The following is a 25,442-nucleotide window of genomic DNA, read 5'->3' on the forward strand; positions in this document are numbered from 1 at the left end:
TTCGGGCAGAACAGTCATATATATATACACACAAGTGTATATATATATGTATATACACTTATGTATATATATGATTATATACATTTACATGAGTATATACACATATCTATCTATCTATATGAGTATATACTCAGAACCTTTGGAAGAGCAGCCAGTGCTCTTAACCTCTAAGCCATCTCTCTATATTTTTAAATAGAACAGAGGGCACGTCTCCACTTAGCAGAGTCCCGGCTGGAGAGATGATTGCTCCTCCTGAGTTCAATTCCCACAACCACATGGTGGCTCACGACCATCCATGGTGTTATCTGATGCCCTCTTCTGGCTTGCAAGTATACATATAGGCTGAGCATTGTATACATAATAATAAATAAATACTTTTTTTTTTTTAAAGTAGAGTCCATTCTTTTTTGTTTTGGGTTTTCAAGACAGGGTTTCTCTTGTAGTCTTGGCTGTTCTGGATTCACTTTGTAGACCAGGCTGTCCTCGAACTCACAGACATCCGCCTGCCTCTGCCTCCTGAGTGCTTGGGTTAACGGCGTGCGCCACCACCTAGAGTCCATTCCTTACACCAGGACTTAACTGAAATAGGATCCTAGCCCAAGACTGCAGGTCTACAGTCTCAAACCTGTAGGTCTGACTGTGGGCTATTGGGAAAGATGTCTCAAAGGTTTTTGTAGGTGGTGACTGTAGTTCATTCGGGAACTGGGCCTCAAAAAACGGAGGCCGCAGGGGGTAGGGGGAGGTCAGCGAGCACGCCCATCTAGCGCAGTTGCGGCCCTTGCAGGAGGCGACAGCAGGGGAAGTGTCCAGGGCGAGCCTGGAGAGGCCGGTGAACGTGCAGGGGGCGGGGTGGGGAGGTCGAGGGGTGGAGCTGCTCGGCGACCGGGCGCTACCTAGCTACCGGAGTACTGTGCGTCGCCGCGGCGGCGACGGAAGTGACGCGACGTTGCCAGGCGGCTGTTGCTAGGCGCCGCGCCGCATGTCTTGCGTAGGACAGCGTCAGCTGAGGCGGGAAGCGCGAGCCGTTGCGCCATGGCTGGAGGTAGCGGCGCGCGCCCGGCGCGCTGTCGTCGGGTCTCGCGTCCCGGGACTCCCGGGTCCGAGGTCCCCAGTGCGTCACTGACTGCACCTCGCGCGGAAGCCCGTGCGGCGGGCGGAGGCGAAGGGTCGCGGCGCGCTGCCCAAGACCAGTGCTCAGGCGGCGTCCCGTCTCCAGTTTGGCAGCATCCTTTCCTCAACGTATTCAAACACTTCAGGGTGGATGAGTGGAAACGGTCCAGCAAAGAGGGAGATGTGGCTGTGGTGACGGTACTTGGCTGGAGGTCCTTCCTGCTCCTGAGAAGTCTCCCTTTTGTTTTGCGCTATTCGCAGCTCCTCTCTCTTTCTAGGACAAAGTCCTGAAGAGCACCGTGTATCGCATCCGTGGGTCTGTATCTGCTAGCAACTACATCCAGCTCCCCAGAACTAGCACCCAGTCTCTGGGGCTGACTGGGCGGTACCTGTACGTGCTTTTCCGGCCCCTGCCTGCCAAGCACTTTGTCATCCACCTGGACGTGTCCACCGAGGTGCTCAGCTTGGAAGGAGGGCCGTGTCGTTTGCTGCTGCTTATTCCCCGTAATTCTCCATCTAATGGCCTCGCTCTGCCTCATAGGACGGCCAGGTCATCCGTGTGTCTTTCTCCAACCTCTTTAAGGAGTTCAAGTCCTCCGCAACATGGCTTCAGTTCCCCTTTGTCTTCGAGACTCAGACACCTAGGAGAGGTGGTGACACCTAGTCCAGGAGGGACAGCTTGAATGAAGGCCTGGAACGGGATGGTACAGGCCCAACTGGGCTTGTGCTTGTGTGTGTGGCCCCGAGGACAGCTGGGGGATTGGGGCTGAGAGGGTTGCAGCTGTGAAAAATGGGGACACAGAATGGCAGGTGCTGACCTTGCACCTGTCCTTCAGCCCCGGCAGGTGTAGCTCCTTCTAGTGCCCGCTGGACCTGCCTGCAGCTGGACCTGTGTGACATCCTGATGTTCTACCTGAGCAGGCACTATGGCCACCTCAAGAGCGTCAGGCTGTGTGCCAGCCTGCTAGTCAGAAACCTTTACACCAGTGATCTGTGCTTTGACCCCGGTGAGGCCCACACTTCATGCCCCATTTCAATCAGAAGGCTAGAACCCTCCTGTTGGCAGATGAGAGCCATGCACCAGGGGCCCCCCAGCTCTAGAAAAAGCATTAGGGGGTGGGCTGGTGGGCTGTCAGATCCCTGCTGTTGCATCTTGCCTGGGGTGGACAGGTAGAACAGGGCAAATTTCCCTTGATCTAGAACAACACTTATCGTTGTAGCTGTCACTGTTACTGAGGCCCGGCGTGCAAAATTGTCTGTCAACCCTGTGCCTCGAGAAATGGCCTTCCCAGTGCCTAAAGGGGAACGCTGGCATGACCATTACATCCACGTTCGGTGAGCAGCTCTGGGGCTCAGGTGGTGAGGGGCCAGGTGGCTGTCAGTCCCCAGATATTGATTTTTTTTTTTTTTTGCCTCTGCCTGTGTTTGCTACCTATAAGGTTTCCAAGTGATGGCTCAAAAGCGCCTGGTGAGCAGGTTGAGAAGAGCTGTCGCCCTCCAGAGGCAGGTGGGCTGTGACTCTACAGGGTGCCTAGGGCTTGGTGGGGCAGTATTGGGGGGTCCTGAGGAGGGGCTCAGTAGCATGGAAACTAGTTGGTATGTGCCTGGGGCAGCCTGGAGGTAGGCACAGAGAGGGGCCTAGCTGACGGCTGTCTGTGCTTCAAGAATCACGTTTAAGGTCTGTGCGGGTGGCATCGGATCTCCAGGCTTTTTTGTTGGGAGAGGAGCCGCCAGGGTCTGGAATAAAATGACAACAGTGTTTGTAGTGTTATCATCTGTAGAATGGGTGAGGGGCCACCTGTTTCCTCCCTGCACCTTCGCCGGCATTCTCACAGGCCTGGTGCTGCTCTACTCCGGCTCTTTGTTCTGTTGTGGTCCTCCTAGGGCACGTGTCATGGCGCCTGCCTCATCCAGTGGTCTCTGGCAAACCGTTGCTGAGCAGTAGGTCCCCTGCGGCCCAGATATCTACTCCTGCGTTGGTGAGTGCCCTTGGGAAAGGGCTGGGGACTGGTGGCTGTAGGGTGCTGATGGCACGTGTTCCACCACAGCCATGCCAGGTCCCCTCGGCACCCGGACTCCTTCCAGAGGTCGGCCTGCCTTACAAGTATCCAGAGGTCTCCAGTGGAGGTGCCGTCCGCATCCATAGCCAACGGCCTTCAGCCTGGGATGAGGTCACTGATGCACACACGGTGGCTGGTGGTAGACATGTTCTAGCTGACAAAACACCTGGAGTGCCCATGGCCCTTGAGGACATTGGCTCCTGTAAGGTCAGTGCCCATCTGAAGGCATCTGGGCGTTAGCGAGATGACGGGCTGGCCAACCTGAGCCCGCTGAGCTGCCTTCAGAGTGGATGGGCCTCTAAACCGCCTTGCATTGAGCAAGTGACCTTGTTGATGAATAAATAAAGATGGGGTTGTTCCTCTTGCCAGCTCTGAGGATCACCCAAGATCGTCCGTCAAAGGACAGGACCTGGGGTTTCTGGATGCTTTACCACTTCCGCCAGAAAGTTCCTGCTAACAGGAGCTCTGTCCTGTCTCCCTCCATACCCAGGCTTTTCTTTGAGAGGCAGCCCAGGTGGGGCTTTTTGCAGGGAATGGAGTGACTTCCTTGAATCTCATTTTGCATTTTCCTATTTCAGCTCTTCCTCCCAGACCCAGTCCTGAAACTCAAGGGCGTCATCGGCTTCGGAGGTCACAGCACCCAATGGGTGAGGTTTCGAGGCAGTTTCCAGGCCAGTTTTCATTGTTCTGTCTTGGGCACTTTATTTTCTTTTCCTTTTTTTCTTTTTTCGAGACAGGGCTTCTTTGTGTAGCCTTGGCTGTTCTGGACTCACTCTGTAGACCAGGCTGGCCTTGAACTCACAGAGATCAGCCTGCCTCTGCCTCCTGAGTACTGGGATTAAAGGCGTGCACCGCCATACATGGCTGCCCTTGATTTTTTTTTTTAAGTTTATTTTATGTGTAGGAGTGTTTAGTCTGCATGTATGTATGTGTCCCATGAAGATGTAGATGCTGGGGAGGTCAGACGAGGGCACAGCATCCTCTGGAACTGGAGTTACACAGATAGTTGTCAGCTACTGGGAACTGAACCCAAGCCCTCAGTAAAAGAAACAGGTGCTTGACACTGCTGAGCCATCTCCCCAGCCCCGTAAAGTGTGTGTGTGTGTGTGTGTGTGTGTGTGTGTGTGTGTGTGTTTACTATGTGTGTACAGAAGTCCATAGAGGCCAGAAAGGGAGCAGCAGATCCCCTGAACAAGAGTTAGAGGTAGTTGTGAGCCACCATGTGGGTGCTTGGAACGGAACCCGAGTCCTCTGCAAGAGTAGTAAGCCGTCATCCCTCCAGCCCCACTTACATCTGTAGACCGTCTATGAGTGTGGGTTTCTCTGATCCAGAGCAGAGCTGTAAGAACCGGATCCTCTAGGAAAAGCTTCAAGTGGAGGAATGGTGTTTCCTTCCTTCCTGGGTACTCACCAGGCCCTTCGGGCATGGTCTCTGAGTGATCTTTTGCTACCAAGGTCACCAGTGTTTTACATTGAAGGAATTTTAGTTGTCTTCTCCACATATGCCTGTGATGGAGGGACAGGTGTGTCTCTGGGTGGCCAAATGTGTCGTGTGTGTTTGTGTGTGTGTGTGTGTGTGTGTGTGTGTGTGTGTGTGTGTGTGTGTGCGCGCGCGCGCGCGCGCATGCTAGTCTCTTTCCCCTTCTAAGCAGCCAAGAGGGACCCTGTTGGGTTTCTGTGGGTGACTTTGGTCCTGGCCCTCATGCACTAAGGCCCTGTGGACCAAAGATGGAATGGCTGTTGTTTACCCCTGCCACGCGGTCATCATCGTCCTGCAGATTGATAGCGGACAGCAGAGATTCTTCCTTGGCCACACAGACAAGGTACATGCCTCTCGGGCCTGAGTGGGGAGAGGTGAACCTGCAGCCCACATACCTTCCTGTTCACTGCACTTATGCAGGTCTCTGCCCTGGCGCTGGATGGGAAGGATGCACTGCTAGCGTCAGCGCAGGTGCAGCCGCCCAGCATGGTGCGTCTCTGGGACTTCTCGACTGGAAGATGCCTGTCCCTCTTTAGAAGCCCCCTGCACACCATCTGCTCCCTTAGGTGCAGTAGCCTTGGGGCAGGGCAGCAGTGGGAGTGGGAGGCACCCGGAAACTGCTGACCTCCTCTTCACACCTACAGCTTCTCCGGCAGTGGCGCACTCCTCTGCGGTGTGGGCAAGGACAGACACGGGAGGACGGTAATGTGTCAATAAACCTGCTACAGCAGGCGGGTCCTGCCATGTGGGTCATGAGCTCAGCCAGCCTTCGCTTTCTTTTATTTTTATTTATTTATATATTTTTGTTTTTGCTTGTTTGGTGTTTGATTGTTTTGTTTTATTGGTTTTTTGAGACAGGGTTCTCTATGTAGCCTTGGCTATCCTGGAACTCACTTTGTGGACCATAGAGATCAGCCTGCCTCTGCCTCCTGAGTGTTGGGATTAAAGGCATGTGCAAACACTGCTCAGCTCGGCCTTTGCTTTTTAAAACTCTTTGTTTATTTCTGTTTACTAAAGTAATATGTATGCCGCACTTCAAGATGGGAGCTAGAAAGATAACTCAGTAGTTAAGCAGTGGCTAGTTTTTTTTTTAGAGGATGACCCCCCTCCCCCCTTCAATTCCAAACATCCATATGGAGGCTTACAACTGTCTGTGACTCCGGTCCCAGGGGATCCAATGCTCCCTTCTGGCATCTGTAGGCACTGTGCATACACAGCACTCAGACATACATTTAGGCAAACACTAATATATACAAAATAAAAATAAAATCTTTCTGGGTGTGGTGGCTCATGCCTTTAACCCCAGCACTTGGGAGGCAGAGGCAAGCCAGCCTGGTCTCTGTGAGTTCAAGGCCAGCCTGGTCTACAAAGTGAGTCCAGGACAGCCAAGATAACACAGAGAAACCCTGTCTCAAAAAACAAAGAAAAATAAAATCTTTTTTTTTAAAAAGAGAGAATCAAGACAGGCTGGATGTGCTGTGGACTTGAACTCGGGGATCTGCCTCCAGAGTGCTGGGTTTAAAGGCAGGTCTAAAGGCGTCTGCCACCACTGCCTGGCAATGGCATATTCCTTTAGCCCCAACACTTGTGAGGGGAAGACAGAGTCAGGTGCACAGTTCTCTAGGCCAGTCTGCTCTATATAGCAAGCTCTAGGCCAGCCAAGGCTACATGATCTAAATCTGTATTTAAATGTGTGATATCATCAGAGTAGAAGGCGTTAGCTGCTCTGAAGTGACCTAGTGTTTCAGTGTGGGCTGGCTCTGGCTTTTTGTCCCTGGATGCTGGGGATCCAGTCTAAGGCCTCATGTGTTAGGCAGTTGCCCTGCCACTGAGATACACCCTAGCCTGGTGTATCTCTATAAATAGCTATAGCCATACTCTTCAGACTTGACATTCAGGGGCAAATCTCTAGGTCGGAGAAAAGCCCTTGCCTGTTGAGGGGCTGGAGGCTCAGCTAACCCTTACAGGGCAGGGCAGGTAAAGGCCACAGGCCTTGGTGTCTGCACCTGGAGTTCATTCTAGGTTTCTTGCAGGTGGTGGTGGCCTGGGGCACAGACCAGGTGGGCCTTGGTGGCGAGGTGGTGGTTCTTGCAAAGGTGCACACTGACTTTGATGTTCAGACCTTCCGGATTGCCTTTTTTGATGAGACCAGGTGATGTGGCCAGGCCGTGTGGCACTGGGACAGGGTTTGGGCCTTGAGCCCCTCTGTTCCACATGGCTTACTCCTCCATGCCTGCAGGATGGCATCCTGTGGTCGGGGCAGTGTGCGGCTGTGGCGGCTGCGGGGCGGCGTCCTGCGCTCCTGTGCTGTAGACCTGGGGGAGCACTGTGCCCTGGAGCTCACTGACCTTGCCTTTGCGCAGGCCCTGGATGGCCACAGTGGGCCTTCGGCCGGCGTGCTGTGAGTCCCTGCCTTTGTTCTTACGCAGCCAGCCCTTGACCGTGAGTGCCTTGCCTCACCTGTGTCCTCCCTTTGGTAGATTTGTTTGCAGCCATAGTGGTCACATCCTGGAGATTGACCACCAGCGCATGGCTGTGCAGCATATCCGCCGCTTGCTGCCTACACAGTCCTCTGGTGTTCCTCTCACCGAGAAGCAGAACTTCAGCGTGGGTAGGTGGGCACCCATCCCTGGGGGGAGGTGGCATCACATTGAGGTACTGATGCCTGCCCTTTTCAGGATCTGGCATTGCTATCAGCAGCTTCAGTGTCTCCACTGCCACATGTGCCGTGGGCTCTGAGGATGGCTACCTGCGCCTCTGGCCCCTGGACTTTTCCTCAGTGCTCCTAGAGGCCGGTGAGATTGCAGACGTCTGTCTTCCCTAGCATGGGGGGAGCTGGCTGCCGCAGAGAAGGTTGGGGTTTTCTGGCTCTGGTTTTGGTAGCACTCTTCGTAGGCTGGAAAGTGAGTTGTGGGGTAAGGGGGCTGCCCTGAGCCTGGCTGCCTCTCAATACCCGTGGTGCCTGCAGGGGGCAGTGGCTAGTGGGCCTGACACTCGAAACCCTGGAGGCAGCAAGAGGACAACAGGTGGTCTGTGTCTTGGGGACCCTGGAGCCCACACAGTGTGATGTGAGCTTTCCTGGCGTCAGCTCTGAAGCTTGCTGTTGACCCACCCTTTGCACAGAACACGACGGCCCTGTCAGTTCCGTCTCCTTCAGTCCCGATGGCCTGCGTGTCCTGTCCACCACCACTTCAGGCCACCTGGGCTTCCTGGACGTCCCCTCCCGGGAGTACACTGTGTTGGCACGCTCCCACATGGCCCCGGTGCTGGCGCTTTCTACAGAACAGAGCCGGGGACAGATGGCAACCGTGTCCCTTGACCACACTGTCCGCATCTGGGACCTGGCTACCCTACAGCAGGTGGGGAGTGGCAAAAGGCAGGCAAGGGATAGAGCAGGGGGACCCACAGGGAATTCGGTCCTCTCAGCTCGGTCTATAGAACTCAGTGTTAAAATCACATGAGGTTCTCTTGTCCCCTAACGACAACCTTTCATGGTGCCCTTTTCTCTCCAGCTGTATGACTTCTCGTCCTCTGACGAAACTCCTTGTGCTGTTGCTTTCCACCCCACGTTGCCAGACTTCTTCTGCGGCTTCAGCAATGGAGCAGTACGCTCCTTCAGCTTGGAGAACTCTGGTGTCCTGGTAGAACACACGTGAGTGCCTGGGAGACCAGGGCCGTACAGTCACCAGCAGGGAATATGGAAGCTGAGGAGCTCTGTGGGATCCCAAGGGGGGGGGGAGGTTTGCAGGAAAGCCAATGCCACCACAAACCCTTTCCTGGCTCCCAAGGCCAAGGTCATTGAGTGTCCCATGTGTGGTGCAGGCGTCACCGAGGGGCCATCACCAGCCTGGTCATCACCCCTGACGGCAGATTCCTGTTCAGCTCCTGCTCTCAGGGCTCCCTAGTCCAGTACAACTGTGCTGTCTCCCGATGCTGCGTCCTCCGTGTGGCAGGTCAGGCTCCTAGCCACTTACGCTGGCTCAAGGCCCTGGGGAGGCCTGTCTTAGTTAGCGTCCTGTTGTTGTGATAAAGACCGTGACCAAAAGCTACTGGAGGAAGAGAGGTTTATTTCATCTTACAGCTTACAGTCCATCCGGGGGAGTCAGGGCAGGAACTTGAAGGGAGGAACTGAAGCAAAGGCCATTGAGTGGTGCTGCTTACTGGCTTGACCCCCGTGGCTTGCTCGTCCTACTTTCTTCCTTTCTTTCTTTTTCTTCCTTTTCTTTTCTTTTCTTTTTTTCTCCCCCTGGTCTTTCGAGACAGAGTTTCTCTGTGTAACAGCCTTGCTGTCCTGGACTCACTCTGTAGACCAGGCTGGCCTCGAACTCACAGAGATCCACCTGACTTTGCTTCCCAAGTGCTGGGACTAAAGGCGTGCGCCACCACTCCTGGCTTCATCCTACTTTCTTATACAAGCCAGGACCACTGCTTAGAAGTGGCACTGTCGAAACGGGGTGGGCCTCCTACATCAGTCATTAGTCAAGAAAATGCTCCCACAGATTTGCTTCCAGGCCAGCCAGTCTGATAGAAGTATTTTCCCAATTGAAGTTCCCTCTTCCCAGATGTCCCTGGCTTGTTTCAGATTTGCAAAAAAGTCTAAGCAGGGCAAGGCCATCACCTCCACACTCACGGTCTGTGTTGTGCCGTGTGCCTTCCCCCAGGCATCTCTGAACCCTTCTCACAAGCCAAGGGTCAGTCAGTAAGGGTCTGGACCTATTCTGCTTCAGAAGGTAGGGGCAGCCTGGGCAGCAGGAAAGCAATGGGGAAAACTCATTCAAAGGGCACCTATGCCTCTGGTGCTCCTCCATAACTTATGCCTGCCCAATGGCCATGTGGTGATCACAGCCTATAAGAGCTCCTGGTGAGCTCCAGTGCAGGCCCTGTGGAGGCTGTAGAGGGGGCCAGTGTGTGCTGCAGGCGAGATGGGATTACGTGTCTTCTGCCACACTCGCTGACCCCCCTGCCCTGTGCTGCTATAGCCAACATGGTATGTCAGGACGGTCGCCCCAACCCCAATACTCTGGCAGTCAGTGGAGACAGCTGCCGGCTGGCCTTTGTGGGCCCCTCCAAGTGTATGGTGACAGTCGTGGAGTCAGCCTCTTTGGATGAGGTGAGTGTGGGACCTCCTAGGGCAGGGGTTCTGCCTGGCTAGATGTAAAGCATCCAGGACTGGATAGGGCTGCAGCTACTCAGGGGCCATCCTGGACCTATCCACGCTGCTCTCCAGAAGCTCTGCTTCCTCTGTGGGGCTTATATCTGGGTACCCGGCTGGGTGCTCCTGGAACCACTTCCCTCCCTCCCTCCCTCTGGGTGGTGCCCACTAAACCTGGAGTTGCTGGCTAGTGGTCACTTACTCCCCAGTTGCTACGTGTTGATGTCAGCACCCTCAACCTGGCCAGCAACCACCCGGATTGGGCTGTGGCCGTCTGCTTCAGCCCCGGGAACTCAGACCAGCTGCTGGTGTCCACATCCTCTAACACGGTCGTGGTACTGGATGCTGTGTCTGGACACGTTATCCGGGAGGTGAGTCAGGGGCTTATGTGGCCTGACCCTGTTCCCTGCAGCCTTGCCAGGGAACTGCTCCACCACCAAGGGGGCTTCATTCTAGTTATCCAGTGTCCGCTCCAGAGCCTGCTCCTCCCTGGCTCTTAGTGAGGATGCGCGTCTGCTGCTGGCAGCCACTGGCCGGACCATTACAGTGTGGGATTATCCGACGCAGGCTAACCCCAGCTGCCAGGTACGTGCTGTGGGGAGCAAGAGTCTATGGCACCCCATAGGTGGCTGAGGGGCTGAGGAGACCCCTGGAGGACCAAGTGAGGGAAGGCAGGGATGGGAAGGATGGAAAGTGATGTGGAGAAACCTCTGCCTGCTGAGGCCAAGTGCTACATGGGGATACCTCGATACAGGGGGCACAGAGTCATGGACAAACTCTGTCTCTGTATGTGGTGCTTGCTGCCCCTAGGTATACATTGGCCACTCAGAGTCTGTGCATGTTGTAGCCTTCACCCCTGATCAGCAGCAGGTCCTCAGCGTGGGAGATGCCATCTTCCTCTGGGATGTCCTGGCTGCCACTGAGAGGCAAGTGTCTACCCTTCTCCTTGTCTGCATGGGCCTTTTGATGGCCAGCCCCTGACACCTCCTCTTATTCTCAGAGACCAAAGTGATCCTGAGGCACCCCCAGTCCCTGAGGCCGGTAAGTGACCCAGGCTCAGCTGGAAGAGGAGGGTATAGCAATGTTAGTGTGGAGCTGGCACTGGGTTGGTGGCCAAGTTAGACGAGAGGTACCATCTCCTCTCCCATGCCTGATGTGTCTGCTATCACCATGGAAACTGCCGCCCTGATAGATCTGACATGCCCAACCCTGAAATGGTCTTTCTAGCTCTAGGCTCTACTGGAGGACAGCTGGAGGACCTGGCATCTGGGGCCAGTGGACTCCCTCGGCAGCAAGTGCCCATGCCATCTCAGGCATCACCACCCCCACTGAGTATCCATGACAGGCCCTGTGAAGGCAGCGCTGGTACAGGTTGGTGTCCTGGGCAGGTCTGGGCATACAGGCTCACAGCATGTGCTTTGGTGCTGATTCTGAATGCTATCAGGCCGGGTAGTTGTTTCTCTTCTCTTCTTTTTTTCTTTCAAGACAGGCTGTCACTATATAACTCTGACTGCCCAGGAACTCACTATGTAGACCAGGCGGGCCTCAAACTCACAGAGCTCTACTTGTCTCTGCCTCCCAAGTGCTGGGATTAAAGGTGTGCGCCACCAAGTATGGCTTTGTTTTTCCTCTTAACCCTAGGCACCTTCTCCATCTCTGATGAGGAAGGACCCTGTGAGGAGAACCATGTCTCTGAGATGTTCCTCCAAAGCCAGGCCCCGACACCACCTGTGCTGGTGGAGAGGGAGGCCGGTGGAGCTGGCGACAGCCCTCGGGGGGCTACCAAGGGCCCTCGGGCACTAGCTATGCTTCCTGGTCCCCACAGCCAAATGAGTAAGCAGGAGGCCACGGGCAGGGACTGAGGCCTCTGTTCAAGCCATTTTGGGGGCTTGTAATAGTCTTCCCTGAAAGATGAGTTGAGGTCACCTCCAGACTCTGGGGATGCTGGTATACCTGCGGGGGCTGGGAACCAGATCTCAGCCTAGCAGGGTTGCGGGGGCTTTGTGTCTGGGAGGGGTCTCTGATGGTGGTAGGAAGTTCCATATCCTGTGGCCTCTCTTCCCATCAGGTGAATGGAGCCTTCAGACAGTGAAGGCTGGCCTCCCCGCCCGTCCAGACTCCTACAAGCACTTCACAGCTCGCTATAAGGCCCCTACACGGGTCAAGGTCGGCAGCACACTACGCTAGGGGGCTCTGAGAATAGCATTCTCTGGTGAACGTGGCCCTCTCAGTTTTCCCCAGGGTAGCTCTTGCTCCATCCTGCGCACATATCCTCCGTACTGTAGCACATATGCTCAACTTCCTGAAGTTCTGCTGATCCTCCCTGTGCCTCTCACTAGTGCTCCTGGCCCTGACCCCTCTATACTCCAGGAGCATCAAGCTCCTAGTTCCTATGGCTCCCACGTGCCCCATCTTGCTCCCTGTTTATACCCCGGGTCCCTTACCTGACCACTCTTTGTGTATCTCCAAGTAGCCTACCTGTGTGGTCTGGGGACCAGCTGTGCTGGTTACCAACTCTCTGGGTCTGCTTCCTCGTAGAGTGTCTCCTTCCCTCCCGTTGGCAGGGAGCAGCTGCGACTGAAGGCCGTTGTAGGCTACAATGGGAACGGGCGGGCCAACATGGTCTGGAGGCCCAACACAGGTAGGGCTATAGTGCCCCGTCTCGTCCTCTAGGGAGGTCCTCCACAGCAGGTAAACACTGGGTGTCAGCTGAAGCTTCTAGAGAGCAGGCACTGGCACATGCCCTTGTTAGACCAAATCCCCATGAGGTCTGACTGCTGGCAGTGGTGGGGATGTTGGCATTTTTCTTGCCTACAGGCTTCTTTGCCTACACGTGTGGTCGCCTGGTGGTGGTAGAGGACCTGCATTCTGGCACCCAGCGGCACTGGTGTGGCCATCCCCAGGAGATCTCTACTCTGGCACTCAACCAGGATGGCCAGGTGCATGCCCTGCCCATGTCCAGGGGCACAGTGTACACTAAAGCTGTAGCTCACATGAAGGACATGTCCCAGCCTCCCCTCCATTCAGCAAGGGCAGGCATGAGCAGCTGCCGCCACTGATTACTCACCATCCTGGCTGCAGGTCTTGGCCTCTGCCTCCTGCTGTGGCAACACAGCCGCTCGCTGCCAGATCCGCATTTGGGATGTTCCTAAGGGCCTCTGCCGGCAGCTCCTTTCCCATCATGACACGGCTGTACAAGCACTGGCCTTCTCACCAGATGATGAGTTCCTTGTGACACTGGGTAGGTAGGCTTGGGTAGGCGGAGAGAGGGCAGGTTTCTGAGGGGCCTTGGTGGCTGGACTAGGCCTGATACCCATGTTATGTGTCTCCAGGGGACTATGCTGACCGGACCCTCGCCCTGTGGAGCATGGCCACCTATGAACTCCTGTCATCCACTCGTTTCCTGGAGCCTATACATGGTGTGGCCTTTAACCCCTGGGATGCCAATGAGCTCATCTGTGTTGGCACAAATGCTGTCACCTTCTGGCTCCTACAACAGCATGGGACGGACACCAGCTTCCAGGTACGAGGCTGCTGGCTGAGCTCTTTCTTTTCTCATTTTATTTTATTTGCATTGGTATCTTGCCTGTGTGTGTGTCTGTGTGAGGGTACCATATTCCCTGGAACTGCAGTTATAGACCATTGTGAGCTGCAATGTGGGTGCTGGGAATTGATCCTGTGTCCTCTGGAAAAGCAGCCAGTGCTCTTAAACACTGAGCCATCTCTCCAACCCGAGGTGTTTCATGGGCAACTTCAGAGGATGGAGTCTGGTTGCCTGAGGACATCACTGACCCACAGCCACACTTGTGCTCTGTCAGGTACACCGAGAATCAGTCCCTGAGGAATTGGGGGCATCCGAGTTGACCTCACTCTGCTATGGGGCCAGCCCTCTGCTCTACTGTGGCTCCAGTTCTGGCCAGGTCTGTGTCTGGGACACTGGCACTGGCCACTGCTTCCTGGCCTGGGAGGCTGATGATGGCGAGATTGGTGGGTGCCTAGCAACCTCTATAGCCCTCCAACTGTGCTGGCTGTTGCAGTGTGGGACGTGGGCATCTCATACCCACCCTGTTTTCTAGGAGTGCTGCTGTGCTCGGGCTCCAGACTGGTCAGTGGCAGTAACACACGAAGGTTGCGCCTTTGGGCCGTGGGGATTGTGCCAGAGCTGAGGCGTAGAGGTTCAAGTGCCAGGTGAGCTGCCATAGATCTCTCTGTGTCCTGAATGATTCCCTAGGGTTTTGGCTGCAATGTTTCAAGTCCTTGATGGACCCTGCAAGCCAGCACCCCTGAAGCATGGCTCTCAGGTGAAGGCTGCCCTACATGTCGTCATTAGTTGAGACACCCCCCCACCCTCCCCGTGAGGATACACTCAGGCATAGCATGGGCCTTGCAGGCTGCAGAGCAAGGAGAGAAAGGCTTGAAGTCCTGGCTCTGTAGGGTCTTGGTTCCTTTACCCATGAAAGCACAGCACCAGACTGATGGCTGCTGGTCCCCTGTCACCTGGCTGGTGTCCCCAGCTTCAAAACTCCCTTCCCCTATTCTCTTAGATCCAGTTCTGTTTTCATGGAGCGTGAGCTGACCCTGGATGGGGCTGTTGTGAGTGCCAGCTTTGACAGTGGCATGGGTATGGGTGTAGTGGGCACCACAGCTGGCACACTCTGGTACATCAGCTGGACAGAAGGTACTAGCACCCGCCTCATCAGTGGCCACAGGAGCAAGGTGAGCCTGCTGGGCTGCTAAGGACTTCCACCCCAGGTAGGGCAGGGTAGGGCAGCAAAGCCATCTACTCCCCCATTCTTCCACCATAATCACCCCATCTTCAGCTCGCAAGCAACACTTAGGGAGACTCAAATGGGGTCTTAGGGTTCAGGTATTAGTTATACCTGTTCTGGGCCTGACTCTGCAGTGTTTCCAGATCCTGGCTAGTGTTTCTTTTGCTGTTGTTGTTGTTTTGTTGTTTGTTTTGTTTTTTGGGTCAGAATTTCTCTGTGTAGCCTTGGCTGTCCTGGAACTTCCTCTGTAGACCAAGCTGGCCTCAAACTCACAGCAATCCGCCTGCTTCTGCCTCCCAAGTGCTGGGATTAAAGGTGTGCTTCACCACTGCCCGGCTTGGCTAGTGTTTCTATATTTTACTTTTCTTTCTTGTAACTTGTTGAAAAACCCACATCACCAGCTTAGCACTTCCTGTAGGCTGGCCCTGATGACGTCATCAGGGTCCACTGTGGAGTCCAGGTGGCAGGAGGCTCCAGCAGAGTTCTGGTTGGATCTGCTCTTATGCAGTTGGAACTGGTCTGGGTATTTCAGGTGTGGTCAGGTCTTGCTAGGCCTGTCACTTGATAGAACTATCTGGATTTATTCATACCTGACAGTCATATGATACATCCTGCCTGTGGCCTGTGTGTCAGTTCTTCTGTTTTTTCTTTCTTTCTTTTTTATTTTATTTTATTTTTTTGGTGTATTGAGACAGGGTTTTTTCTAGGTAGCCCTGCCTGGCCTGGAACTTACTCTGTAGCCCTGCCTGGCCTGGAACTCACTCTGTAGACCTGCCTGGCCTGGAACTCACTCTGTAGCCCTGCCTGGCCTGGAACTCACTCTGTAGCCCTGCCTGGCTTGGAACTCACTCTGTAGACCAGGCTGGCCTAGAACTCATAGACATCCACCTGCCTCTTTTTGCCTCCCAAGCGCTGGGGTTACAGGTGTGCGCCACCACCATAGCTCTTCTGTCCTTTCTATGGCCGGTCACCCATTGTTCAAATAGCAGGCATGCTGTCCTGGCAACTCGAGTTGGGGTCTTGGGCCCTTATCTGTGCTGGCAGTCCTGTGTGCTTTCCAACACTAAGGGTGGACAGCAGTTCCGGCCAACAGACCGTGTGACATAAACCTCATGACTCCACTGATGGTCACCAGTCTGGAACTGGAGATGGGACCCAGGGGCTCTGAGCAACCCCTAACCTTGAATTTTTTCCAAGAGATGTCATACATCAGTTTACACTGAATTCACTGAATTTCATTGGATCTTGACATCTGTGCCACCTTTCTCAAAAACAAGTTTGATTCTCAGTGACGCCCATGAGATACACATCTGTCTTCTTGTGCTTTAGCTTTCAGTCTGTAGCCTGCTGGGGACACCTGGTCACAGTATATGTTTTTGGGTTCTGTGGGTGTTTCCCATGGGTTTCGAAGCCCCGCCTACCAATGGGCTCTTCCCCCTGTATGGGGAGCAGCATGTACCTCACGTGGAAGTGGTTGGGCCAAGTGGGCTTGGGCGGGAGACAGTTGTTCCTGGGTGGGCAGCCTGGCCTGAAGAGCAGGGTAGGAAAGGCCCAGATGGGCAGCTCCTCAGCCATACTGGGATCCCACAGGTAAACGAGGTAGTCTTCAGCCCCAGTGAGTCTCACTGTGCCACCTGTGGCGAGGATGGGAGCGTGAGGGTATGGTCTTTGGCCAGCATGGAGCTGGTGATCCAGTTTCAGGTGCTGAACCAGGTAGGTGGGGAGTCCTGGGGGGGATTGGTGTATGTTCAAACAGAGCCCAGGTCATGTGCTCTGTTCCCATGTGCTGAAGCTGGTGCCTCTGTCACCTCCCTGGGGAAATGCTGGTTTTCCCTCTCCATGGGACACTAGAGCTGCCTGTGCCTTGCCTGGACACCCCCATCCTGTGGTCGCCCAGAGCAGCAGCAGGTAGTGGCAGGCTACAGCGACGGCACACTTCGAGTCTTCAGCATCTCCCGCACTGCAATGGAATTCAAGATGCACCCCCACCGGACTGCTCTGACAGCCATTGCCTTCTCCACTGATGGTGAGGAGATGCAGCCACGGCTGAGGTGCCAGCCTCATCCAGCACCACATTTCCAGAATGACAACACAGTCTCCACCTGGCACAGGTCAGACCATCCTATCTGGAGACAAGGACGGGCTTGTGGCTGTAAGCCGCCCCTGCACAGGAATGACCTTCCGTGTGCTCAGTGACCACCGGGGTGCTCCAATCTCTGCAATCCAGAGCACAAGCAAAGAGGTAAGGCAGCCTCAGCTGATGGTGGGAAGGGGTCTGTGTGCTGTGGGCAGGCAGCAGGTTCTCGCATCCCTCCTTTCCCCCCCAGTATGGAGATCTAGGGGTAGAGGGTGGAGAGCTGTGGCTGGCTGCGAGTGGGGACCAACGGGTCAGCATCTGGGCCTCTGACTGGCTCCGGGACCGCTGTGAACTCCTGGAATGGTTGAGCTTTCCTGCACCCGCAGTCTCAGAGGTAAGAGTTCCATGGGCATAGGGTGGGGGTTGGAGCCTGTACAGCTCAGTACAGCACACTCCTCTTCACAGGCTCCAGGCCTCCTGCCCCCCTCTCTTGCTGCCTTCTGCCCTTGGGATAGGGCAATACTGGTGTGTGTGGGCCTTGGCGCGCATGAAGAGGTAGTCTTCTACAGCCTCCGCCAAAAGCAGGTGCGTGCACTCAAGATGGATGCTGCGTTGTAGGTGGGCATCCAGGGCTGTGTGTCATACGGCCATAGGCCTTGAAGCCTGGGCTGTGTCCCTAGCAGGAGTGTCCACTGTCACTTTGTCTTCCTACAGGTGGTGCAGAAGACACCACTGCCCTTCTTTGCCATGTCCTTGAGCTTGTCCCCAGGGGCCCAGCTCATGGTGGTTGGTTTCGCTGGTGAGTGCTGGTGGACATACTTGTGCTGTTTTGGGGAATGGCGAACTGGCTCACCCACTCTTCACCTCTGTGCCTTGGGCTCCCCTCTATTAGGAGAGTGGAGACACAGCCCCAAAGAGAGGCCTAAGCTTAAACACAAGGGTGCTCTTGAGCAAATAGAGGGTGGCTTGGGTGGCTCTCAGCCATAACAAGTTTGGGGACATGGCGATCATGGCCCTACTCCCCTCAGCAGGGTTCCCTGGTGTCAGTGTGGGCAGGGGACATGGAGGATTGGAATCCCTCTGGCTGCTGCCTGACCCTCCCACCTGCTGTCTACCCACAGAATGCATGCTGAGGCTCCTAGACTGTGTGTCAGGGACCGCCCAAGACTTTGAAGGCCATGACGACTCAGTACACCTGTGTAGGTTCACCCCATCTGGCCGACTTCTCTTCACAGCTGCTCATAATGAGATCCTGGTGTGGGAAGTCACCAGCCGCTGAGCTACTGCTACAAACATAGGCAGAAAAGCCAGGCTGTGGATTGCTGTATGCTGAGCCAGGATGGCTGGGACAGGCTTCAGAACCACATTATTTTGAGTTTGGGTGAAATCTAAAACCATTTGAGACTGAGGGTGTGGCAGTGTTTCAGAATCTGTGAGGTGTGGATTTGATCCGCAGAAGCACTCCCCACCCACACCCCACACACAGAAGACTTAGCATTCTGTGGAGGTTTTTACATGAAGGTTGTTTTATTGTTTTTATTTTGTACAGTTTAAATAAAAGCTGGCATTTGTTATATTGATACATTGTTTTTGTTCCCCCCCAAAAGGTGAGGCCCCCCACGCACAGTGGGAAGTCGATACATTGTTTTATTGCCCCATAAATTGTATCTCTGCATTACTTCTGTCCTGAGCTCAGCCTTTACCCCAACCCGCACTGTCTGTTGTCCATCCTCACTCTCCACTGGCCTGTCCTCAGAGAAGCTTGTTGGGACTGTCGGCCCCACCTGTAGTGTCAGGAGCGCCCCATGTGATGGCGCCTGAGTGTAGCTCAGACACTAGCTGGTGCTTCGTGGGCGGGACCGGAAGTTTGGATGAAGGCGGGACTGAAGACAGGAAGTTCGGAGGCCTGCGCGGGTTGAAGGAGAGGGCTAGGGTTGGGGTTGGGATTGGATCTACTTGGTCGGTTCCAGGCAGGGAAGGTGGGTTTAGGGTTGCTGCTGCGGGCGGCAGCCATGCGGCGCGACGTGCGCATCCTGCTGCTGGGCGAAGGTAGGCGCTGGGGCCGCGGGCCGACGGGCGGGGTCGCCGTGACCTCGGCCGTGCTCTTGACTATGCTGTTCTCTTTTTTTCCCGCGTAGCCCAGGTTGGGAAGACTTCTCTGATCCTGTCGCTGGTCGGCGAGGAGTTTCCCGAGGAGGTGCGCTGGCTGGGCCGGACACCCGGGGCGGAAGCGAGGCTCTGGGCAGCCGGGCTGCCCATTCAATGCTCACCCACCTGTTGCAGGTCCCTGCCCGCGCGGAGGAGATAACCATCCCCGCCGACGTCACCCCGGAGAAGGTGCCCACTCTTATCGTGGATTACTCAGGTATCTCCAAATTCTGGCCCCCAGCCGGTGTGTATCGGGCCTGCAGCTGGTCCGCGTGGAACCCAACATCCATTCTACATCGGGTTCTTTTCCCCTCTAGAAGCGGAGCAGACAGAGGAGGAACTTCAGGAGGAGATCCACAAGGTGGGGTGCATCTTGAGGGCCCGTGGGTTCTGAGCCCGATTCATTGGTCGCAGCTTGCTGCCACCTAGTCTTAATCGGCTTCCTCTTCTTCGAGCTGGATTAGATGACTGCCTGTGCTTGACCCTGATAATTCAGCTGTGACCTTCAGAGCTGAGTGTTGTTGGGTTTCTCAGGACGGCTCCACTGCCTCCATTAGTGCTCAGGGAGAGGAGAGACCTCCCTCCTGGGCTCCTTCCCAGGGTCTGGGGGGAGCAGATATATGTGTCCCCCACTGCTCCTTAAATAACTATCCTCCCGTTCCCCAGAACCATGGCTTCCTAGGCTGTGGTGGATGCCATCTTAATTAGGAGTTAGCTGTTGCCAGTCACTGTGTTCCTGACTGCAGTCCTGCAGCCTTCTCTGTGTCTACCAGGTGCAGGGTGCAGTGTGGCCTTGCTTTTGCCCTTAGCATCCTTGCTGCTTGTACTGAGATAGAAAGTGAGAGATTTGGGTACTTGGGACAAGGATGTGCTGACAGGAGCCACGCTGCTAGGGTCTGGGATCTCTTAGGGAGTGCTGGCAGGAAGAGGCCTGCTTGGCAAAGGTGTGCTTCTTGGGCCTCAGAACCCCATCCTGCCGTGAGCAGCTGGGGCATGCTGGAGTGGCCCGTGCTGTCTGTAACGAGCAGGCAGACTCTGCTCACCCTGTATTTTCCTCTGCCCTTAGGCAAATGTAGTGTGTGTGGTGTACGATGTGTCCGAGGAGGCCACCATTGAGAAGGTGAGCAAGGGGGAGCTCCTTGTCCGTTCTCAGCCCCGATGCTAGTGCCTGGCTTAGTCTGCAGTGGACCTGGGTATACAGTGTGGCTCCTGAGTCTTGATCCTCCCTCCCAGGCTCATCACTGGTGAGCCTTTCAGGGAGCCCCATACCTCTAAGCTAGGGAGAATGCTTATACTCCAGCCTGCTTGGGGGGATGGCAGCTGTTGGGTCAGGCAAGTCTCTGTCTATCACCTGCAGTGTCCCACCAATTTCATCCTATACTCCTAAAGCTTGATTAGCCCTAGGTAGGGGAGCATGGGCTGGCGAACATGTGCACATTCTTGACTCACATTTGGACTTTGTCTTTCAGATCAGAACCAAATGGATCCCCCTTGTGAATGGCAGGACTGCAGCAGGGCCCAGGTGACCAGCAGGGCCTCTGCTAGGGGGACTAGACCCCACCTGTTCCCCATCCCTGGTGATCACGGCCTCTCTCCCAGGTTGCCCATCATCCTGGTAGGCAATAAGTCAGACCTGCGACCAGGGAGTACCATGGAGGCTGTGCTACCCATCATGAGCCAATTTCCTGAGATAGAGACCTATGTGGAGGTGAGCAGGGAGGTTGTAGAGGTGGGCTGTGTTAAGACCCTCTAGCAGCTCCCTTTGTCTGTTTTGGGCCCTTCCCTGAGCCTGTCCCCACTCTTGTCTAGTGTTCAGCCAAGCACTTGAGGAATATCTCAGAACTGTTCTACTATGCCCAGAAGGCTGTTCTGCATCCCACTGCCCCCCTTTATGACCCTGAGGCCAAACAGGTAAGCAATGGATGAGGGCCACACACTCATTTCCCCAAGACTCATCCCGAGGTCCATGTGGGGTACTGGAGAAGGAGAGCAAATGAACGGGAGGGAGAACTGACAGCGTGAACATGGGAAGGGCCACTTGGTGTTGTGTCCCTGCAGCTAAGACCTGCGTGTGCCCAGGCTCTCACCCGCATCTTCAGGCTGTCAGATCATGACCTCGACCACGCGCTCAGCGATGAGGAGCTCAATGCCTTCCAGGTGTGGCCTTGCCCGGACATCCTAGTGGCCCTTGTAAGAGGGTCATCAGGACCGCTGACTGATCTCATGAATTCTCTTACCGGAGGCAGAAGTCCTGCTTTGGCCACCCGCTGGCCCCACAGGCCCTGGATGATGTGAAGAGGGTAGTTTGCAGGAACGTGGAAGGCGGTGTACAGGACGACCGGCTGACCCTGGAAGGTGAGGCAGACATCGTCTGATGCCCTGATGTGTGGGGAGTGGCTGGGCTGGGTGCTAGCCCTCCACCTTTTCACAGGCTTCCTCTTCCTGAACACACTTTTCATCCAACGTGGCCGGCACGAGACCACGTGGACCATCCTGCGGCGCTTTGGCTACAGTGACTCATTGGAGCTGACAACTGACTACCTCTACCCACCGTGAGTTGTAGGCTGGCGGGCAGCAGTGCTTATACTCTTGGGGTGGATCCCTACTCAGTGCGCCTCTCTGGGATTGGGTCCTCAGGGTTGGCTTCCTTGATCCTGTGACCTGGGGACTCTAGCTTGGCCTCACAACACACACTCATAGTCACTCTCCTGGCTTGGCCCCAACTGTGTGAGCAGAGGGTTCTATTGGGAGTGCCTGACTGCCCAGGCAGCTCCTCCATTGTGACAGTTGAAGGGCCCTAGACTCTTCCTGGCGTCCCCACAGGCTCCCTGTACCCCCTGGCTGCAGCACAGAGCTCAACCACCGTGGCTACCAGTTTGTGCAGCGGGTATTTGAGAAGCATGACCAGGTGAGCGCCGTCACCTCACCTGCCCTTTGACCCCGGCCCCCCCACCCCCAAGCACATCTCACCTCACCGTAGCCCCTCTGCCTGTAGGACCATGACGGTGTCCTCTCACCTGCGGAACTGCAGAATCTCTTCAGTGTGTTCCCAGTGGCCCCCTGGGGCCCTGAACTCTCACACACAGTCCCCACTCAGGCTGGCTGGCTGCCTTTGCATGGCTATCTCTGCCAGTGGACGTAAGTTTGGCCTGCATCTGCTTGTCTATTCTTGCCCACCCCATCTAAGTCTCCTTAGCACTGTGCCCCCCTTTACTCCCAGCCTGGTGACCTACCTAGATGTCCAGCACTGCCTCGCACACCTTGGCTACCTGGGCTACCCCACCCTCTGTGAGCAGGACTCCCAGGCACAGGCTATCACAGGTGGGTGACCACTTTTTTGGTCCCTGGGCTCTAGCCCCTCCTCCTTGATGGCCAACCCCCTCACATGAGCTCATCTTTCCAGTTACCCGTGAGAAGAGACTAGACCAGGAGAAAGGGCAGACCCAGCGCAACGTGCTTCTGTGTAAGGTGTTGGGAGCCCGAGGAGTGGGCAAGTCCGCCTTCTTGCAAGCCTTCCTTGGCCACAGCTTGGGGGTGAGAATTATGGGGACCCCAACCCCTCACTGGGAACTCAAGGGGGCAGAAGTATCACAGAGAACACTGTTGCCAGCAAATCAAGGATCCTTTCTTCTGTCTACACAGGAAGCCAGGGACCTCCCTGAGAAATCACCCACGCACACCATCAATACAGTACAGGTCAGCGGACAGGAGAAGTACCTGATTGTAAGTGAGGGGACGTGCACCCTGTCCTGAAGGGTAGACCTGTGACACTCCATGGGGCGGTTCCAGGGTGGCCCTTGGGGACCCAGCCTTGGGAAGGCCACTAAGGCTATTATTTGTCCCAGCTGTGTGAAGTGAGTGCTGACAGCCTGCTGGACACCTCTCTAGACACTACCTGTGATGTCGCCTGCTTAATGTTTGACAGCAGTGACCCCAAGACCTTTGTGCACTGTGCTACCATATACAAGGCAAGTCCTGACCTGGGGTCCCGTAGTGTTTTCCCAGCCATACCCTAGCTAGGTAGGACAGCAAGCTCAGCTCTCACGTGTTGGTTTTGTTTTGTTTACCCTGGCAGCACCATTACATGGACGGGCAGACCCCCTGCCTTTTCATCTCCTCCAAAGCTGATCTCCCTGAAGGTGTTGCCACACCAGGCCTGTCACCAGCTGAATTCTGCCGCAGGCACCGGCTGCCTGCCCCAGCCTCATTCTCCTGCTTGGGACCAGCCCAGACCAGCACAGATGTCTTTACCCAACTTGCTACCATGGCCACTTTCCCGTGAGTATACCTACCACAGCCTTAGTGTGGGGGTAGCGATATATCCCAGGGCTTAGCCTATCATCTGGGTAAAAGGTGTCAGCTTTATGCTGGGGCCTGTGGCCCGGAGAGTTATGCTGGGCATCATCCTTTGGCTTAGCCTCCAGTTGCCTAGGACCCGGGTTTTCAGCACATGCATTGAGCATTTGTCTTTCCACAGACACCTGGTACACACAGAGCTGCACCCCACCTCCTTCTGGCTCCGAGGAATGCTTGTGGCTGTTGGGACTGCGGTGGCTGCTGTCCTTAGCTTCTCACTATACAAGGTCCTAGTGAAGAGCCGATGATGAAGGACCCATGAGCCTCTCCTGACCCAGGCACTGTGGTGCCTTGTGGGGGCCCACATGGCAGAGGAGTATGGGCTTCCAGCCTGGTGGTGTAATGGCTGTGTGGCCACAGGGTCCCTAAGATTGATGTGTGGGGTACCTGCTCAGGGACTTGGCATCTAAAACTTGGCTTCCAAAAGTCGATTACCCTATAACAGGGCTGTGTTTTGCTCTGTCCTGCCGAGCCTGAGGGTACAGGTGGCAGGTGTGAGGCCTTAGCCTTGGAGGGAGTATTGTGTGTTAGGGACTGGCCTGTGGGTAGGATAACCAGTGACCAGGACCTGGACTTCGCAGGGTGCTTCCTCCTTCCTGGTTCTGTATGGCCAGTGGACATGTGAGGGGCAAGCGGTGGTGGCCAAATCGGGGAGCAACCTGATAGTCACAGAGTTCCCACCGTTCCGTCTAGTGCAGAGCCTTACCCACATTGCAGCTGCAGAGCAAGTGGAACTGGGGTTTCCTGATTAAACATCACTTGTTTCCACCTCTTGGATTTTGGCTTCTCAAAGCTGCCTTTTATTTCTTTCTTTAAAACAACCCAAAATGCCAGGCAGTGGTGGCGCGAGCCTTTAATCCCAGCACTAGGGAGGCAGAGGTAGGTGGATCTCTTTGAGTTCCAGGCCAGCCTGGGCTACAGAGTGAGTTCCAGGACAGCCAGAACTACACAGAGAAACACCGTCTTTAAAAAAAAAAAAAAGTTTATGTGTCTGAGTGTTTTGTCTGCACATATGTAAGTCCACAGTGTGTGTGCCTGGTGCCAACAGAGGCTAAATGAGTGTGTCAGATCCCGAGAACTGGAGTTACCTGGTGATGTAAGCCACCATGTAGATGTCTGGAATAAACCCAGGTTCTCTGCAGGAGCAGCGAGTGCTCTTAACCACCAAGCCATCTCTCCAGCCCCATAAAGATGGCTTTTCTTCAATCAATCTAAATGACTTCTATCATGTGGGTTGAAAATGTCACCTGACTCTCTGACTCCCCCCGTTCCTGGGTCCCCACTCTGAAGTCTCACTTGTCACTGTGATTAATGGCTGTGGAAGATCAAGTTGTGGTCTGCTGTTCAGTGATGTCAGTGTGTGTGTGTGTGTGTGTGTGTGTGTGTGTGTGTGTGTGTCGGATTCAATGCATAATGCATCTGTCTATTTCTTCCCTGGGAATGTAGCGTCTGTGCTGTTGGCTCCCAGTCAGCCTGCCTCTGGCTGTGCTGAGAGGCTTTATGTACACCTGGGTGTTAAAGGTGAGGGTCAGCCACAGTTCTCAAGCCTGGCCAGAAGCTGAGGGGAGGGTGACTTTCTGGTTCAGAGTTGATCTTGTAATGTGGCCTCCTACCACTGAGGACACCCAGACAGGAGTCCACACACTCCAATAACCAGTGTGTCACTTGTGTTGGGGTACCTGTCTGCCCCAGAATGCCTACCTGATGGGGATCCCTGAAAGGTGAGGCCCCTCTGCTAATGTACCAAACAACTGCTGGCCTTCTGTGCCACTAAGCATCTGAGCAGGATGCTTGCTTGCTTCCTTTTTCTGTTTGATTTTTGTTTTGTTTGTTTTGAGTATGTGTTTGCTAGGTTTTTTGTGACAGGCTTCCTTGTGTGGCCTTGGCTATCACAGCTGAGGGGTAAAGTGATGCCTGCACAGCACGGGTGAGTGCGAGTTAGAGTGGATATCTTGGAGAACATGGTGCCACTTCAGCACGTGAGAACATTACTACATATGCCCAGGGGAAACAACATTCTTATACCAGAGGCAGCTGCATGTGTTTGGGTGTTGCAGCATTTTCGAGAAAGTCAAAATATGAAATCAACCTAAGATACATGAATGATTACGAAAGATGTACACACACACTGGACTGATATGATGTTTTTTGTTTTTTTCAGTTCATGGGAACTAGCCCACATTTTATTTTACAGTACATTCATTAAGTTCCTGCATTTCCAAGGTAACCAGATCACACTCCGGTTAGCACTTCTGGTAATAAAATCATACAATGACTGGTTTCAAAACCA

At 54.8% G+C, this 25,442-nt stretch overlaps 2 protein-coding genes across 3 annotated transcripts; both read left to right on the plus strand.

Annotated features, from left to right (window-relative positions):
* The first annotated feature begins 960 nt into the window (after positions 1-960).
* Positions 961-18,228, plus strand: WDR90 (WD repeat domain 90). Its single transcript, XM_084763124.1, is given in 42 exon segments — positions 961-1,308; positions 1,389-1,565; positions 1,652-1,771; positions 1,775-1,814; positions 1,947-2,117; positions 2,331-2,445; positions 2,550-2,617; positions 2,995-3,089; positions 3,159-3,377; positions 3,749-3,817; positions 4,883-4,993; positions 5,071-5,216; positions 5,295-5,352; positions 6,684-6,802; positions 6,890-7,051; positions 7,131-7,261; positions 7,329-7,445; positions 7,774-8,009; positions 8,163-8,302; positions 8,473-8,603; positions 9,630-9,760; positions 10,012-10,173; positions 10,259-10,387; positions 10,613-10,728; positions 10,803-10,843; positions 11,036-11,173; positions 11,444-11,635; positions 11,871-11,968; positions 12,341-12,443; positions 12,620-12,741; positions 12,884-13,043; positions 13,135-13,325; positions 13,621-13,789; positions 13,879-13,990; positions 14,347-14,518; positions 16,162-16,284; positions 16,423-16,597; positions 16,683-16,813; positions 16,899-17,042; positions 17,114-17,233; positions 17,363-17,447; positions 17,770-18,228. Coding segments are annotated over 42 exon segments (5,673 nt in total). The 5' UTR covers positions 961-1,032; the 3' UTR covers positions 17,928-18,228.
* A 272-nt stretch (positions 18,229-18,500) lies between these two features.
* Positions 18,501-23,944, plus strand: RHOT2 (ras homolog family member T2). Of its 2 annotated transcripts, XM_084763069.1 has the most exons (19): positions 18,506-18,697; positions 18,787-18,845; positions 18,932-19,013; positions 19,114-19,157; positions 19,863-19,916; positions 20,266-20,318; positions 20,396-20,504; positions 20,606-20,707; positions 20,855-20,953; positions 21,043-21,151; positions 21,228-21,348; positions 21,620-21,704; positions 21,792-21,934; positions 22,017-22,117; positions 22,200-22,330; positions 22,439-22,519; positions 22,642-22,764; positions 22,872-23,074; positions 23,274-23,944. In XM_084763069.1, exons 1-19 carry the CDS (start codon positions 18,661-18,663, stop codon positions 23,398-23,400), a joined length of 1,863 nt encoding a protein of 620 aa, XP_084619195.1. In that variant the 5' UTR covers positions 18,506-18,660; the 3' UTR covers positions 23,401-23,944. The 2 variants fall into 2 exon arrangements, with proteins under 2 accessions (XP_084619194.1, XP_084619195.1); XM_084763068.1 differs by having other exon boundaries at positions 18,501-18,697; positions 22,200-22,519.
* The last annotated feature ends 1,498 nt before the right edge of the window (positions 23,945-25,442 follow it).

The sequence above is a fragment of the Acomys minous genome, assembly GCF_964271855.1.
Source record: "Acomys minous genome assembly, chromosome: 16".
Classification (NCBI taxonomy): domain Eukaryota; kingdom Metazoa; phylum Chordata; class Mammalia; order Rodentia; family Muridae; genus Acomys; species Acomys minous.

Bases quoted from the DNA above. Each gene is read 5' to 3' on its own strand.
- RHOT2 (XM_084763068.1), top strand. From the start codon at position 18,661: ATGCGGCGCGACGTGCGCATCCTGCTGCTGGGCGAAG. The intron at 19,014-19,113 runs GTATCTCCAAAT...TTTCCCCTCTAG, and splicing joins TCTTATCGTGGATTACTCAG to AAGCGGAGCAGACAGAGGAG. The intron at 22,520-22,641 runs GTAAGTGAGGGG...TATTTGTCCCAG, and splicing joins GACAGGAGAAGTACCTGATT to CTGTGTGAAGTGAGTGCTGA.